Source organism: Dipodomys merriami, unplaced genomic scaffold, assembly GCF_024711535.1.
Source record: "Dipodomys merriami isolate MVZ:Mamm:240054 unplaced genomic scaffold, mDipMer1.0.p SCAF_28, whole genome shotgun sequence".
NCBI lineage: Eukaryota > Metazoa > Chordata > Mammalia > Rodentia > Heteromyidae > Dipodomys > Dipodomys merriami.
Genome location: NW_027204270.1, coordinates 8,107,565 through 8,123,637, shown reverse-complemented (window position 1 = coordinate 8,123,637; position 16,073 = coordinate 8,107,565). Strand labels below are relative to the sequence as shown.

General features: G+C 43.8%; 1 protein-coding gene across 8 annotated transcripts in view; it reads right to left on the bottom strand.

Annotated features, from left to right (window-relative positions):
* The window catches only part of Vps13d (vacuolar protein sorting 13 homolog D), a 242,471-nt gene that overhangs the window by 41,990 nt on the left and 184,408 nt on the right, over window positions 1-16,073 (bottom strand). For all 8 annotated transcript variants that reach the window (XM_070037405.1, XM_070037408.1, XM_070037409.1 and 5 more), the window contains 2 exons: window positions 9,788-9,920; window positions 6,846-7,041 (listed from right to left, as the gene is read on the bottom strand). In XM_070037405.1, coding sequence (XP_069893506.1) covers window positions 6,846-7,041; window positions 9,788-9,920 — 329 coding nt within the window. The remainder of the gene's footprint in view (window positions 1-6,845; window positions 7,042-9,787; window positions 9,921-16,073) is intronic.

Genomic DNA, 16,073 nt, shown 5'->3' with positions numbered 1-16,073 from the left:
CAAAATGTTCTTATAATGACTGGATAATTTCACTTTTAAGTCACAGAGCTATCACAGTTTCTATTCTATTTTCTTTTTCAAAGACCTGCTGGATGCAATACTGGACTTCAAGGATGCATTGCCCTAGACTCTCATGATTTTTACTTTTAGGAGCAAGACTGACTGTAATGTTTCCATAAAGCCAGTCATCTCTGCATGCCAAAAATGGCAAAAATTAGACGTTCTCCTGTCTAGAAAAGATTATACTGTACCATGACCAAAAAAGTGTTTTTTTCCCCCTAACAGATAATCTTGCATAAAAATGAGTCATGGGATTTCAGAAATGGAAAGGCTTTTCTCAAACACGTGTGTGCACGAACACACACTCTGCATTTCTTTTTTCAGTAGCAGATCTGAGCTTTCTCTAAGTTATGCTATAATGAGGATGGCTTTGTCTGGGGCCTTCTGAGTGAAAGTAGAGTTGAGCAAGAGGGAAGAAATCTGTCTCAGAAAATAGGATTTCTTTGCTTGTGTTCCTGTGAGAGAATTGACTTATAAGGTAGGAAGGCCTGAAGATGTTTCTAAAAAATATCCTAGCCTGCAATTCCCTCTGCTTGATTTCAGATACAAGTTAGACAGCCACTGTCATTAATATAGCTCCTGCTGTTTCTTCTTCTTGGGCTGAACCAGGGGACTGAGGTCACTGACCTGTCATTTTCTCATTCCCCAGGCCACCTGCACCCTTTCACCCCTTTTCTGAGAAGACCTGGTCTGGCAAAATCAGAAGTGAGGCTGCTTGGCCCTCAGTTCACCCAGGCACACATGAACATGAGCAGAAGACAGATAAAGTGGTGACCATTACGTCCTGTGTCCCTGTGAACAACAGAGAAAACAGGACAGTCCTTTCCCTTCAGTTGGATACAGCAACACAGAAATGGGGCTCCAGCAATGCCAACACACTAGCTGTTCCAAGTAGCAGGCAGACACCAGGCTAATATATAGATATATATGCCCAAAGGTGAAACATAGTCTGAGGGTTGACCACAGAAAAAGCATCAACTATTCATCCTTACCAACATTCATATATACATATACATATACATACATACATATATATATATATATATATATATATATAATATATATATATATATATATATATATATATATAATATATATAAAATCACAGTGTTCATGTCTGTGGAACCCAATGGAAGGTATATAGCCTGGTGTACTTACACCAATGTGGCTAGCAATTAAAAACATTCTCTAAAAATAAACATGGAATAAAACCAAGAACCAGTGGCTCATGCCAATAATCCTACCTACTCAGAAGGCTGAGATCTGAGGGTCATGGTTCAAAGCCAGCCTGGACAGGAAAGTCCCTGAGACTATGATCTCCAAAGAACTACCAAGAAGCCAGAAGTGGAGCTGTGGCTCAAGTTACAGAATGCCAGCCTTGAGCAAAGAAGTTCAGGGACACCCAGGTCCTGAGTTCAAGCCATATACTAACTAAATAAATACATATATACATGCATAAACAAATAAACATGAATAAAATATAAAGTTCATTCAGTTTTAAGACAAAATGGTAAGTTGCAAAGAAATACTGGACTGCAATGTGGCCAAAAACATGGCACCTGGACAGCCCTCCTTTACTTGGAAGGGAATATTATGGGAAAACTGAGAGCAATGATTTTTTTTTGCGCCAGTTTATGGGGCTTGTACTCAGGGCCTGGGTGCTGTCCCAGAGCTCTATTTGCTTAAGGCTAGCACTCTATCACTTTGAGCCACAGTTTTCTGGTGATTAATTTAAGAGTCTCACAGACTTTCCTGCCCAGGCTGGCTTTGAATCTCCAATCTCAGCCTCCTGAGTAGCTAGGATGACAGGTGTGAGCCACTTGCACCCAGTAGCACTGGTATTTTACCTTTGGAAATTCCCTAAATGCTTGAGACAAGCTAATTATGCCGATGTGCCACAGGACCACTGCTGGGACAGAACGATTTAAAGCTACTCTGCACACTGGCATGGAGAAACTGAAAGCATCTCCTAACTTCTCCTTGTTGTCTTCATTCTTGACAACAGTCAGGCTCTGGTGACCCAAAAAGGTCTCAGACTCATTTCCCCTGAGGGTCCCTGGGACAGTACAAAAACCACACTGAAAAGTGCTTTTTTTTTTTAAAAAAAAATCATTTCAGTCCCCCATCTATGAGGCCTATAATAAAAAGTGTCATTAAACAAACTGGGCAGTGTCGTGGGAGTTTTTCCTAAAAAATATGCTCTCTGTAAATCTCTTCTGTGAAATCAACTCCAGAGCTCTCAAGCAACGGCCATTTCCATCTACAAGCACAGTACAGAGTCCTGGGATTCCAGAACATTATCAGTCCTGATGGCTATATTCTTAAACATTGATCTATCATCATCCTTCAAATTCCCTCTTCCTCCTTATCTAACTTAAATAATAAGATAACACTCCAGGGCTTTACTAAATTGGTTTAAATCTTTCAAGTGCTGTCAATTCTCATTTCTCCTGCATTTTGAGGTCCTGACTAAAAAGGTGAAGAAATGTTCTGGAGGAAATGAAACTTCCGGGCCCCATTTCATAAATCTTTGTCTGTTACCTTCCTAGCATGCTGTGCACCCCAAAGTCTGCAACAGATGGAGGAGAAGTAAGCCAGCAGCCAGGCCAGTCCCGCACTCTTCTTTTCCGGGGCAGAGCTGTCTTGGCCACGAAATGACCACTCCCGAGTCCCTTCAGCTTTCTGCCAGAAGATTCTTCCAAGTACCCAAACGGGGCACCAGCACCACCCTCATGCAGACAGCTCGGCCCTTGCCTGCACAGCCTGCTCACTAGCAGGGTAGCAGGCTTTCCACAAGGCATCAACGGCACCACAAGTGTGGCTGTATCTGTGCCATTTTCATAAACTTTACTTGGGAACAGACAAATGTGGCTCAATACACGTAGACTGGAAGCAACCTGAGCCAGCAGAACGCTGCCTTGGAAAAAGCTTCCTGTTTCAGTTCCAAACCACACATACTTGTACAGTTAACAAATGCAGTGGGGGATATTGGTCCACAGCATCCTTGTGGGGGCCAAAGGCTCTGCTGTCCTCCACCCTCTTCTCCCCCACCCCCACCTGCCTTCCTAAGGAAGAGGAGCTTACACGCAAACACTGGAAGGAAGTTAGGTAGGTGGCTGGAAGTGTGGAATGTCCACACACTCCAACAAGAAGAAATGGGAAGTATTTTCATCTGTAAGAACATTAGGAGGGGGGTTCCCTAAAAATACAATCATGTTCAAATAAACACAAAAAGGAGCCAGGCTTTCCTGTAAGGCTACTATTCAGATGGATTACTGGAAGGAATATTCTTTCTCAGTTTTATGGTTTACTTTGCTATCATCTGCTTAAAATTTGGGTCATTTAAAACATAAATGCTAAGATCTAAGCCTTCATTTGGATGAAATTTGACAGAGGAAGCAGAAAGCCTCTTCCAAGAGGCAGACTCAGAGGCAGAACTCTTGGACTCTTGGGTTCTATTCCTGGCTTGGTCCCCGGACTCAGGTCAGTCCTCGGTCAGAGTCTCACTTCTAATCCCTTCAAATCATTTGTTAGTCTCTGTTGTCTAAACAGTGGGGAAAACCCTGAGTAACACCCCTGGCTCCTATTCAATGGGCCAGAATGGTTGGAGATAGTTATATCTCACTTCCAAGAAATGGAGATTTACCCTTGGGTAGAACCCCACATGCTCCTAAGAGAGCAAGAGTGTCATCCCAGCCAACCTCAGAGACACAGAAACATTTCTTCACCAGCTGGGAGCTCTGGGAACCCCAACTAATACTGCCCTTCCTTCTGAAAGTTCTTCACCGCACTCAAAATAATTCTGGTTAGGCTTCAAACCCCTGGGAGAAAGAATTTAAACACAGGTATACTATCTGATTTAGAGATGGAAACACCTGAGGCTCAGATAGGTGAAGAGATTTAGCAAAGGCCCAGAGCTAATAAATACAGGGCTTGGGAATCTGACCTGTTGTTTTCCCGGTCAAGTGAACTTTTCTGTCTAACACATGGCTCCTCATTAATAACCTGGACAAATACTACTATGTATCCCTTCAAAAGCTAGTACTGCGACTTCAGTGCCACAAGACACCACAATTCACCCAGATCTGATTAGCAGGTCTGGACGGTGCCCCCTCCCCAGCTGGGACTGGCTGCCATGCTTTTCCTGGCACCTCCAGGAACTTCATATGATCCTTGGAGCCTAAATGTTCCTCATTCGGCTGTGCAGTGTGTTTCAGGGCAGAGAGGTGTTCAGAGAACATGTGGTTTAAATGTGGCCACACTGCCCCAGGCCTGTGTGCTTAAAGACAAGCTATACCACTCTTCTGGATCCAGTCTACAAGGGAAAGGAAAGCCACATGGGCTGCGACAACCAATGGCCAATTGTTGGTGTCTCCACAATCACAGTAAGCTATGCCACAAAGGAAGCAAGTCATTGAGGGCCTTTGTGGTCCAGACCCTGGTCAATGCTAAGGTGATAGGATAGAAGAACCAGAGGGAAGTAAATGTTGTGCTAGTCCTGCAACAAAATCCTGTCAAAATTCAGCATATACAGGAATAGAAGCTGATGTATTTGAGATAAGTCCAAACAAGTAGCAGCCAGGCATGGTAGCAGCCAGGACAGAGTTAAACTCAGGTATGCTATGGCTGGGTTTGGTTTTACAATCTCCAACAGGCTGTGTGGGTACCGACTTACTATGTAATTCTCTCAACTATCTTGTCCTCATCTGTAAACAAATCTGAAGGCATATAAGGGTCTACTTTTTTTTGCCAATTTTTTTAACCAAGTTTATTAATTTAATTTTTTGGTTGGTTGTGAGGCTTGAACTTGGGCCCTGGGTGCTGTCCCTCAGCTCTTCAGCTCAAGGCTAGCGCTCTACCACTTGAGCCACAGCGCCACTTCTGGTTTTCTGAGTGGTTTATTGGAGATAAGAGTCTCACAGACTTTCCTGCCCCAACTGCCTTTGAACTGTGATCTTCAGATCTCAGCCTCCTGAGTAGCTAGGATTACGGTGTGAGCCACTGGCACCCAGAACTTTTTTTTTTTTTTTTAAATCAAGGTTTATTACCTTAGGGAAATACTAGAAGAAGACATTTTGGGCTTGGAGTAGAAATAAAAATCTATCTGAAAGCTGATTGTCAGTGGCTCATGCCTATAATCTTAGCTACTGAGGAGGCTGAGATGTGAGAATCAAGGTTTGAAGCCAGCTTAGGCAGATAAATATTTAACAATCTTTTGTGTGTGCGTGCTGTTATTGGGGCATTAAAGCTCTAAGTTTAAGCCCAATGAGTACACACACATACATAAAATAACTGGAAATAGTTTTCAAGTCTTCTTATTGTCAGTCTTTCCATACTTCTGCATAATGCCTCAACATATACTCAAGGTCTGCCTCAGCTCTGCATCTGATCTAAGAATTTAATGCAACTCAAGGAAACTCTGCAGACTCTTTTTTATAACAGCTGCTTACAGATGGGAAACATTCTGGAACACACATTGTCAGGCCAGCCTATAACCTTGAGCATTTCCCTGGCTGCAGTAACTTGTCATTGGTGAGTTTTTCTGGAGGAGACAAATGGATTCACTTAATTGGGGCCAACTTCACTTTGAACCCCACTGAGGGAGCAATAGGGTGTGGACATGGCCCAGAGGGGTAACTCTAAAAAGGCTCACTGCTTCACACAGGGGGTGTGCATTGTCCAGGCAAGCAGCAAAATCCCTGTAAATTCCTGAGCTAGGCAGGCCAGTGGACTTGCCCAGTGGACTCCAGCCTGACTGGGTCTGGGCTGGCTGGAAAAGGCAACATCCACTGAACCATTTGCTGATACGCAGCTGCAATTGGTCCTTCTGGAGATGGAAGGCTAAAACAGGCCACTGAACAAACAGCTAAGTTAAAGTGGCTGGGTTCTATGGAATCTGGAGCCACATGGGCTCTGATTTCCAGTCTAGGCTGGTATCAAGACAGCATACTATAGAAAACTGCCAACTTACTTCAGAGGTGGAGGCAGCTCTTTTTTTTTTATGAGATTCGGGGGCTGGCTGGTGCTTTCAAGTGGACAAAAGCTAAGAAGAAACAACCCATGTGTTCAAGGTAAGGATCATTCAGATGATGTGCACAGCCTCTCCAGGAGCCAGTTAGGCCACTCTGGGGCTCAGAACCTGTGGCCTCACCTCATCCAAAGAGAACCCATTGATCCCTGAGTTATATGAAGGCAGTAGCCTACAGTGAGATTCTTCCTTTAGGAAGAAAAGTCCTTTAAATGAAAAGAAGAACCAGAATCCATTTAGTCTCCTTTGTGTACATTGAGTTTTGTTTGACCTGGGCTGCAATCACATGGATTCCGGAACTCGAACATGGGCCTAGGAGACCCACCAGCCTACAACCTGATGGTATTCTTTCTTCATGGACATGGAGGTGAGGGTGGAAAGGGTACCTATCCATTTACCTTGATGAATAGAGAAATCTTGAAATGACATAAATCTATTTTCATTTTTTCCAATGAAAAAGTAAACATAGCATAATATTCTCTCTCAATGTACATAGATACATCTGTCTGTATGTACATATCTACATATCTACAATGTATATGAAATATACGAGATATATGAGATTGTATATAGAGATATAAACTCCTGGGAAAAAACCATGCCACTGTCATGTATTTATATTAGGCAGGGAAAAATGTTTAGTACAACTACTCAAAATCAAAACTGCATGAAGTATATGATTAACCCATCAGTGTGGACTGGACACAGCTCAGACCTAGGTAGAAATGGCAAACCCATTTGTCCCATTATCACTGACCTGGGGCCACTGAGTGTGGCTGTGTCTCTTACTGCCTGCGCTGTTTCAGAAGCAAAGTCCAGGGCACCTGCCACTGGCTTGGTCACAGTGCCAACCAGTCCTTTCCCGAGGCCAGATATGAAGCCGCTGACACCCCCTTCTGTTTTCACGCCTTCCACTGTTGAGGTTATAACACTCGTCAGTCCACCAATGATACCTAGTGAAAAAGACAAGGCTACTGTAACCTGTGCAAGGGCATAGTATGGAGTCACCATCAAACCCTTCACCTGGAACGATGTCTTTAGGAGTAGCCTGTTAATGTCTGTGCTAACCAGGCCAGAGGACTTGCCCATCAAATCCAGAGTCAGATACACATGTTATACATCAGAAGTAAGTGTTCTGGGGATAAAAGCAAAAGCATAAAAAAGGCTGGGATGCAAACCAGGACCATTTTTTTTTTTAAAAATTCTGAGGGCAGATAGCCTATAGCGAGGATGCAAAGAGTGGATTAATTTAACAGGAGATGAGAAAATAGGGTCCTCTGAAATTGGACTTCTATGAAATATAAGGCTAAATATATGTTTTCAGTTTTCCAAGAACACTACAATCAGCCAATGTTACCCAAAGTCTGAAAAGGAGTAACATACTGCACGCCTTGGCAAGAGCAGGAATCAGCAACTACGGTAAATAATGAAGCCTTTATGAAGGCACCTCCAAAAGCTGCCAGAGCTAACTAGAACCCTCAGGGGGTCAGTTCAAAAGACCAACCAGAGACATTACAAATATTCTGAAAGTTGACAGCAATGGCTGAAACAGCCTCCAAAGTGGCCAGAAGTTGGAGAAGGCTGAAGTCACAGTACTGCTCGGAAGAGGCAGGCCCTGTCAAGGGAGCATTTGCAGGACTTGGGCCAGGGACACTCACAGGATGTTTACCCTCTGACAGGAGGGGTGTTAGGAAGCTCTCTGGACTCTTCAGCTCTAGTGAGACAAATTGGTAAAGGAAACTCCTTGGGTGAGAATGTACAAACAATTCACAGTGGGGTTTTTTTTCCTTTGGGGTCCATTTGCTTCAATGAGGCAATAGCCTTTCCCCAACATTTTGAAGAAGGTCCTTGACAGAACAGTCACAAAATAGGGATTCAGATCAGGACCTGAGAGACAGATGGCAACAAGCCCAGGTCAAACAAAACTCAATGTACACAAAGGAGACTAAATGGATTCTGGTTCTTCTTTTCATTTAAAGGACTTTTCTTCCTAAAGGAAGAATCTCACTGTAGGCTACTGCCTTCATATAACTCAGGGATCAATGGGTTCTCTTTGGATGAGGTGAGGCCACAGGTTCTGAGCCCCAGAGTGGCCTAACTGGCTCCTGGAGAGGCTGTGCACATCATCTGAATGATCCTTACCTTGAACAAATCAGCCAGGTTAGCACATGGCTGTGTTCATCTAAGAAGTGAGGCCAGTCATGCTCACTATCCACCTGGATAGATGATAGCAATTAGATAGGGAAGAGTACTTTTATATTTATTAAAACAGTCTCTAAGTCACTGTACTGTCATTATAGTAATAAAAGCATGATTAAGGGGGACAGGGGTTGGAGCTCAGGGGTAGAGCATTTGCCTAGCACGTACAGGGCCCTGGGTTTGATAGCTCTAGCACTGGAAAAAAATATGCATATGCATAAGTATCATATACACATATTAAATCAGCCAAATTTTATGTATAGTTGGTGTTTCCTTAGAAACTGATCCCTATACAGTTGAGCAGCCTGAGGAAGAACAAAGACATCTGAATAGAAACCTCCCAGGGGAAAGCTGATGAACAAATCCTCTGTAATGAACACTGCATCCTAAGCCCAAACAGAGATATGACTTTTAATTGTCAATATTCTTTCTTCCTTCAAAAACAGAGTAATCACAACAGATCAGTCTTGATAGGACACTGATAGTTGCAGATGATTTTCAGGGACCTGGTAGAAACAGTTCAACTTACTAACCAATACTAGCATGACCTAGATGCTCATGTTTGAGGTGCCGTGTGAGGTACTCAAATAGAAAGGTGAATTTGAAATGACCTTTCTGCCCTCAGGATGTTCACATTCTATCAGAGAAAGCACAACTAGACATACTCAACCAGACTTTCATGTGTGTTCTGTCATTCAGTCTAACTGGGATAGTGAAGCTGGGAAATATTAACTGAGTTGGGACTCACAGGCTAACAGGACTTTGACAGGCAAGGAAGTGAAGCAAGGGGAGGGCAGGAGGGCAGAAGGACCAGAGCATGTCTGTGTGCGCATATGTGTGCCTATGGCTCTGTGTGGTTGAACCGCCATGTGGTTGATGGATTCTTGTTGGAAAAATCAGCTCGGTTTCTATTTCGAAGGACCTTGAATGCCACTCTTAAAAGTTGTTGAAAACAATGAGCAACAAGGGACAGATGAATTCGAATTCAAACAAATTCAGAAATGACACATTACCTATGTCTTCTGGACACATGGTGACATACCCTTACAAAAGACACACAAACATCAGGTCTGCAAAAAGCAGAGTCTTGAAGCAGCAATTCCAGACTCTAGGAGGGGTTTGGGGTGATGAAACCTGGTGTTGCCTTGGGAACAGAAGCCAGGGAGTAGGAAAGGACTGCAATGCAAGTATCATCCCCCAAGGGAACAGGCTGCCACATTCCCACAGCGAGGAAGATCATGACTTGGAAGGCTATCAGCACAACAACATACACAAGTCAAGATTTCTCCAGGTGGGCTTAACAGAGTGTTTGCCTAGCATGCACAAGGCTCTAGGTTCAATTCCTCAGTACCACATAAACAACAATAAAACATTTAAAAATAAAAATACAAGATTTCTCCAGCCACCAGCTGTTTTCTCCTTGCATTGGATGAGTGCAAAGGTATTCATGAGGACAGTGTCATAAGAGCCTTTTTCCTTGGCTCAGGGCAGGTGACTTACCATGAGCCAGGCCATGGATGCCAGCCACAAGGTGCTCCCCACTCGTTGCTGCGTGGTATCTGATGTATTCCCGCTCTGACTGATGACGGTTGTCCATAGTCTTCCCCAAGCCATCTGACAATGTCCCTGCAAACTGTAATGAATTGAAAACAAAGACTCTTAAAAGTCAGGCGCCAGTGGCTCACGCATGTAATCCTAGCTGCTCGAAGGCTGAGATCTGAGGATCACGGTTCAAAGCCTGCCCGGGCAGGCAACTCCGTGAGACTCTTATGTCCAATACACCACCAGAAAACCAGAAGTGGTGCTGTGGCACAAGTGGTAGAGTGCTAGCCTTGAGCTAAAGAGCGCAGGGACAGCGCCCAAGCCCAGAGTTCAAGCCCCACGACCAAAAAAAAAAAAAAAAAAAAAGAGCTACTTTTTTTTTTTTAATATTTTAAATAAACACCTTCCCTTGCTCCTAGCTAGGACTCAGTAAATATCAACTATAAAGCAAGATTAATTGCTGAATTACCCTGTCAGACCCAGAAGAATGGCTCTCAAACATTAGACAGATACAACTTGTGGGTGACTAGCTAGGAGAAGCAAGATTGGCAAAGCAACTGTTAAGACTTCTTCAAGGTGTTCACTGACAATCTCCAGTCCAAGAACATAAATCCAAAATGTTCTAAAATTTGAAACTTTTTGAATACTGATATGACACCACGATGGAAAAGTCCATTCCTGATGTGAGGAGTTGGCAGCAGTCAGCATGCAGGTGCCTTTGGAGAACTACACAAAATTACCTTCAGGCTATGTGTATAAGAAATACAAGTGCAGGGCTGGGAAGGTGGCTCAGTGGTAGAGCACTTGCCTTGCATGCATGAGACCCTGGGTTCAATTCCTCAGCACCACATAAGCAAAAAGAAAAAAGCAGGAAGTGGCGCTGTGGCTCAAGTGGTAGAGCACTAGTCTTGAGCTGAAGAGCTGAGGGACAGTGCCCAGGCCCAGAGTTCAGGCCCCACAACCGGACCCCCAAAAAAAGAAGAAAAAAAAAGAAATACAAGTGCAGGGTGCTGGTGGCTTACACCTATAATCCTAGCTACTCAGGAGGCTGAGATCTGAGGATCACAGTTCAAAGTCAGTCCAGGCAGGAAAGTCCATGAGACTCTTATCTTCAATAAGCCACTTAGAAAACTGGAAGTGGTGCTGTGGCTTAACTGGTAGAGTGCTAGCCTTGAGCTGAAGAACTGAGGGACAGCGCCCAGGCCCAGAGTTCAGGCCCCACAACTGACCAAAAAAAAAAAAAAAAAAAAAGGAAAGAAATTTCATGTTTAATCTTGGGTTCCATCTCCAGGATATTTCAGTATACACAGACAAATATTCTCAAAGCCAAAACCTCTGAAAGCTGAAAGTCTTTGGTTGTTAAACATTTTAGAGTAAGTTTACCTAACCTGTAGTACTCCTAACTTACTGAAAAATTGAAAGTATAACAAACAGCACCAGGGGAGAAGAAGGGAGATTTGGGATTCTTTGGTGGTAAAGATACAGGCAACATGTCAGATTATTGCTTTAGAGTTTGCTATCAAAGTTGGTGGCTGAGGTTATAGCTTCAGTGTTTACCTAGCTCATAGGAGGACCTGAGTTCTATCCTCACCACTGGAGGGAAGAAAAAAAAAACCACCTGTCTAAAGTACTGCCTTCTTTCACTCAGTCAACAATTACCAAGTGTCTACTAGGTGCCCAGCACCATTTGTCAAAAAGAAAGCAGGAAGTAGATGGAAAGTTGAACAGGTTAGCTCCTCTTTCAGAGGAGCAGGTGGTTTGTACCCATGAATTCAAATACAAACCCATTGTGCCCCACAAATCAGAGGGTTTGATTTATCCTGATATACTTTAACCAGAGAAGCTGTCTCATTCATCAAAGCTGGATAAAAGGGACATAAAACTCTGTTTTGTCACAAGACAATTTGAAAAGGTTTAAAGTGACAGTTAATAAACCACAGGGTACTTATCCTCATCATTCAGGCATAAAAAGAGAAGGATATCAAATATATAATTAACCTTCTCAGGAAGGATCTACCAAAACAAGTGGTTTAAGTGCCAATGACCCAGGAGTAACCTTTTAGAAACCTCACAGGAATGCTATTTAGATATAAAGCTCAATGGAAAGACTGGAGGCAAACAGCCTGCCTGGAGGGCCCAGAACACTGGATAGCCAGCCATCTGGGAGCTCATTTCACTCTGCTTTTGCAGAAGTGAGGGTGCATGACAGATCAGATCTGCCCTGGAAACAATCAATTCTGAAGTTTCATGATCCTATTGACAGGTAAGTTCTAGACACAGAAGGGCGAGAGGAAGAAACAACAAAGCTCTGAATAGCAGGTGGGGGATGAGGGGTGAAGGCTGAGGCCTTCCCAAATGCTTTTACTCTCTAGAGCCCTGACTGCAGCCCTTTTGGAAATCTAACCCCTATCATGTTTCCTTTTGCCTTACCTTTTCCATCACTCTCAGTTTAATTAGAGAATTATGGTTAGTGAAAATTAATTTTACAAATTCCTTTTGGACAAGAGGTACCATGGGATGTTGCAAGGCTTTAGTCTGAGACACTGAGAGCCACCAGAGTACAGAAGACCACGAGTTCCAGCATCTGACTGTACTGTACTCCAGTTCTCCTGGACCTCTGGAGGATCTGTGATGAGGCTGCAAGCAGGGCACCCTGCCTCTGTGCCTCCCTCCACACTGGCATGTAGCTCAAGGATCAGCAACAGTGCCTCACGGTCTGATAGCCACTTTGCACTTACTACTTAGAATCTACTCAGGAGGCCAAGGATCTCCTGTACACTCATATACCCTCACTCTATACTCCAAGTTACCTTGTGAACAAAGCATGGGGGCAGGTATGCAGCTCTTTTGGACAATTATTATTGCTCAGCTGCTAGTCCAAAGAAAGAACTATACTGCTACAGAAAGCCTTTGGAAGGTTTACAATCATGATCAGTTGTACTAGGATTTAACATTCAGAATCCATAGTACCAGCTATAAGGTTAGGATGTTGGACTTGATCTCTAAAATCCTTTCCAGTTCTGACAGTGGACAGTGTGTGATCAATGACCCAAAGCAGAATGACTCTATGAAGCCCCTACCATGAGCCCAGCACAGATTTGGGTACCACTAAGGACACAATCAAATACAGAGCCTTGGATCCTGTTCTCAATAAATAACAATCTCATTGCAAGGATACTGATTAACATATGAAATAGCCAGCACCAAGAATCCAGAATGCAACTTCAAACACTCAGGAATACAGAAGGGAAATGTGGTCTTTATTTTGGAAAACATCAAAAAGTCCCTCCTGTGTTCTGGAATGATGTAGGTTGCCAGTGTTCTTCACGCTGGGCCTGCCCCCTCCCACCACCTCAAAGATGGCCAGATTGCAATCAAGCCCATCAATGCCATGCCTGTCCTCACCTCAAGAGGCCCATGGGCTCTCAAGCTACCTCCAGGGTCTTGTCTAGTCTTTCTGATTCCTCTCAAGCTCTAACTTTACTTGGGAAGAGATGTGTCCTGGGAAGAAAAGGCCCCTTTGACCTATTTCTGGCACTTGACACAGAAAAAGTTAAAAATTCTGTAATACTCCCCCCCCCCCCAAGAGAATATGGAAAAATAATCTAGGCAGAGTGCCCAATGTGACTCCTTTTCCTTAGATGTCCATCAATTGAAACTAGTTTAATATCCAAGGATTATTGGAGAGGCTATGCTAAAAGCTTCATTGCTAACCAGGTCTGCTCCAGCACCTACCAACCACTGGTTCCTGGTGTTCTGTACAAAGGCCACCTACTGGTCCAAGAATGGATGAGGTAACCTCAGAGACCATTCTTCCCTCTAAATGCTAGGTTCTTCCATAGGCTTCTCAGGTTCCTGACATTTTATTTTTTATTTTTTGTCAGTTATGGGTCTTGAACTCTGGGCCTGGGTGCTGTCCATCAGTTCTTCGGCTCAAGGCTAGCGCTCTACCACTTTTAGCCATAACGCCACTTCCAGTTTTCTAGTGGTTAACTGGAGATAAGAATCTAACGGAGGTTCCTGCCTGGGCTGGCCTTGAACTGTGATCCTCAGATCCCAGCCTCCTGAGTAGCTAGGATTATAGGCATGAGCCCCTGGCACCCGGCTAGATTTTTTTTTTCTTTAAAGAGACATTATCTTGGTAATTAGCCTAGGCTACTCATTCTTTTGCCATGGACTCCTGAGAAGGTGGGATTGCAGGTATGCATCACTGAACTGGGCTAAGAACCTCACTTTTACATGGAAAGTTGCCTACACCTAGCTCAAAATACTGTTCTCACTTCTCTGTGCAAAGTATAAAAACTATTTGTGCAAGCCAGCCAGACTAGCTCCTTGTCACTTGTGAGTAAAAAGTAAAGGATATAAAATTAGGCAATTATTACGCAAGTCTTTGCATTAGAAATGCAGTTTTGTGAATGAAAATTTGGGGAGATGTTGAAATCTGTGGCCCAACTAAACTCCACCAGGTCTTACTGGGGAAGACATTTTACAGGAATTAAACCAAAGCCAGACAGCTGACAGCAACAGTGTCAAAGTAGGGCCTTGGCACAGCCCACTGGGCTCTGACACAGAAACACATGGGGTACTTGTATGGCCATCTTTAATTCTCTCTCTCATTCTCCACCCCACAGATGGGCAAGGTAAATCACACCTAGGCTTAATTCTTCTCCCCCAAAGACCGCATGAGCACATGTAGGCTCCAGAGGGTTCCAAGGTCCCACCTTGTAGGTGCTCCATGGCCTTGCTTCATGAAGGCTGAGCAGCATTATTTTATCCATATCTGGAACTATGAAGATGATCAAGAGAGAACAGAGACACCCACAAAACTACAATGTCACATGGGCAGTGATTTCAATCATTCAGGACATTCTCATTCTACATCCCAAGTTAACTTGTGAATAAAGCCTGGAGGCAAATACTCAGCTCATTTGGACAAGGGAGATGTGAATCCTATATCCACTAGCAAATAGGCTAAAAATCACCAGGACCTGAGGCACGTATGACTCAGCTACACAGCTGGCAGTGATGCAGCATCCATCGAGTGTGGGAACTCTGCTACCCCCCTCCCCCAGGGCCATAGGGCCAGGCTAATGAATGGCATGTCGAGTATGAAGTGGGCTGTGCCACCTGCATCCAAGACCTCATTCCAGAGGGATGTATGAGGTGTAACTGGAAGATTCTCACATCTGACTTCAAGTTCTGACTAGAACATTAAATAGCTGTGAGATTGTGGACAAATGACTTAAACCTTTGTGAACTTCTGTTTCCATTTCTTCTGAGTGGGGATAAAAACATGACTTCCCAGCAAGGGTACTATGAGGATTAGAGAGTATATGTACAAGCACTCAGCACAGAGCTGAATACACAAGAGACGGGGAACAATGCTGAGTTATCTGAATGTCTGCAAAAGAGGATTGCTGGACTTCTCAGGGAGCTGCAGCAGCTGGCATGGGGCTCCCTCAATGGGGAAGTTGTCTGCAGAAGGGCACAAAACTTTGGGGAGGGGATATGCTAGGCTGGCAAGGGGAAGGTAACTGGCACTGTGGAGTAATTTGTAGATAATTTGTTGCTCTGCTGGTTTTAATCAATACCTCCGAACAAGAAGGTCACTTACAGAGTTAAGCCACTCTAACTCACCTTGTAGTAAGCTCAAGTCCACAAAATACTTAACTTTTAAGTCCTAGCTAAGACAAAAGAGGCCAAGGGTCAGAATGTCCTTCTGAAGGCTGTTGTTGCCTGCAAAGGCAACAATTCTCTACTTCTTTCACGGAAGGAAGCTCAACACTTGCCATTTTGTGAATTCTGGCCACAGTCCAAAGTCATTAAGTTCTATAAAGCATTATTTCAGCAAGGGGGTCAAAACCTCAGAAGTACTTTGAGATGCCAGTTCTTTTGAACAGCTAACACATACTGTGTGTCAACACCCACCTTCCAAAAATAATCTTGTTGTCTGTACAAATGGAGACACTGCAAATTAGCCAGACTTGGGCTGTAAATGGCTGATTTTATTAAACAGAAATTTAAGCAGATGTTGGAATGGTGCAAAAGAAAAAAAAAATCATCCTGTTCCTCTACCCTGTTCTGTAGTTTTCCTGACCTTTCCTGATACTCGACAGGCAGGGGAAGCCAGAGGTACATGGCCAGCGTAACAGGAGCCTGTACTGAGCTTCTCCCCCCTCCTCTGGGCTCTTCTTTCATAGGTATTTACCTAATGGAAATTTCCTCTTGCCTATCCTTGCCCCCA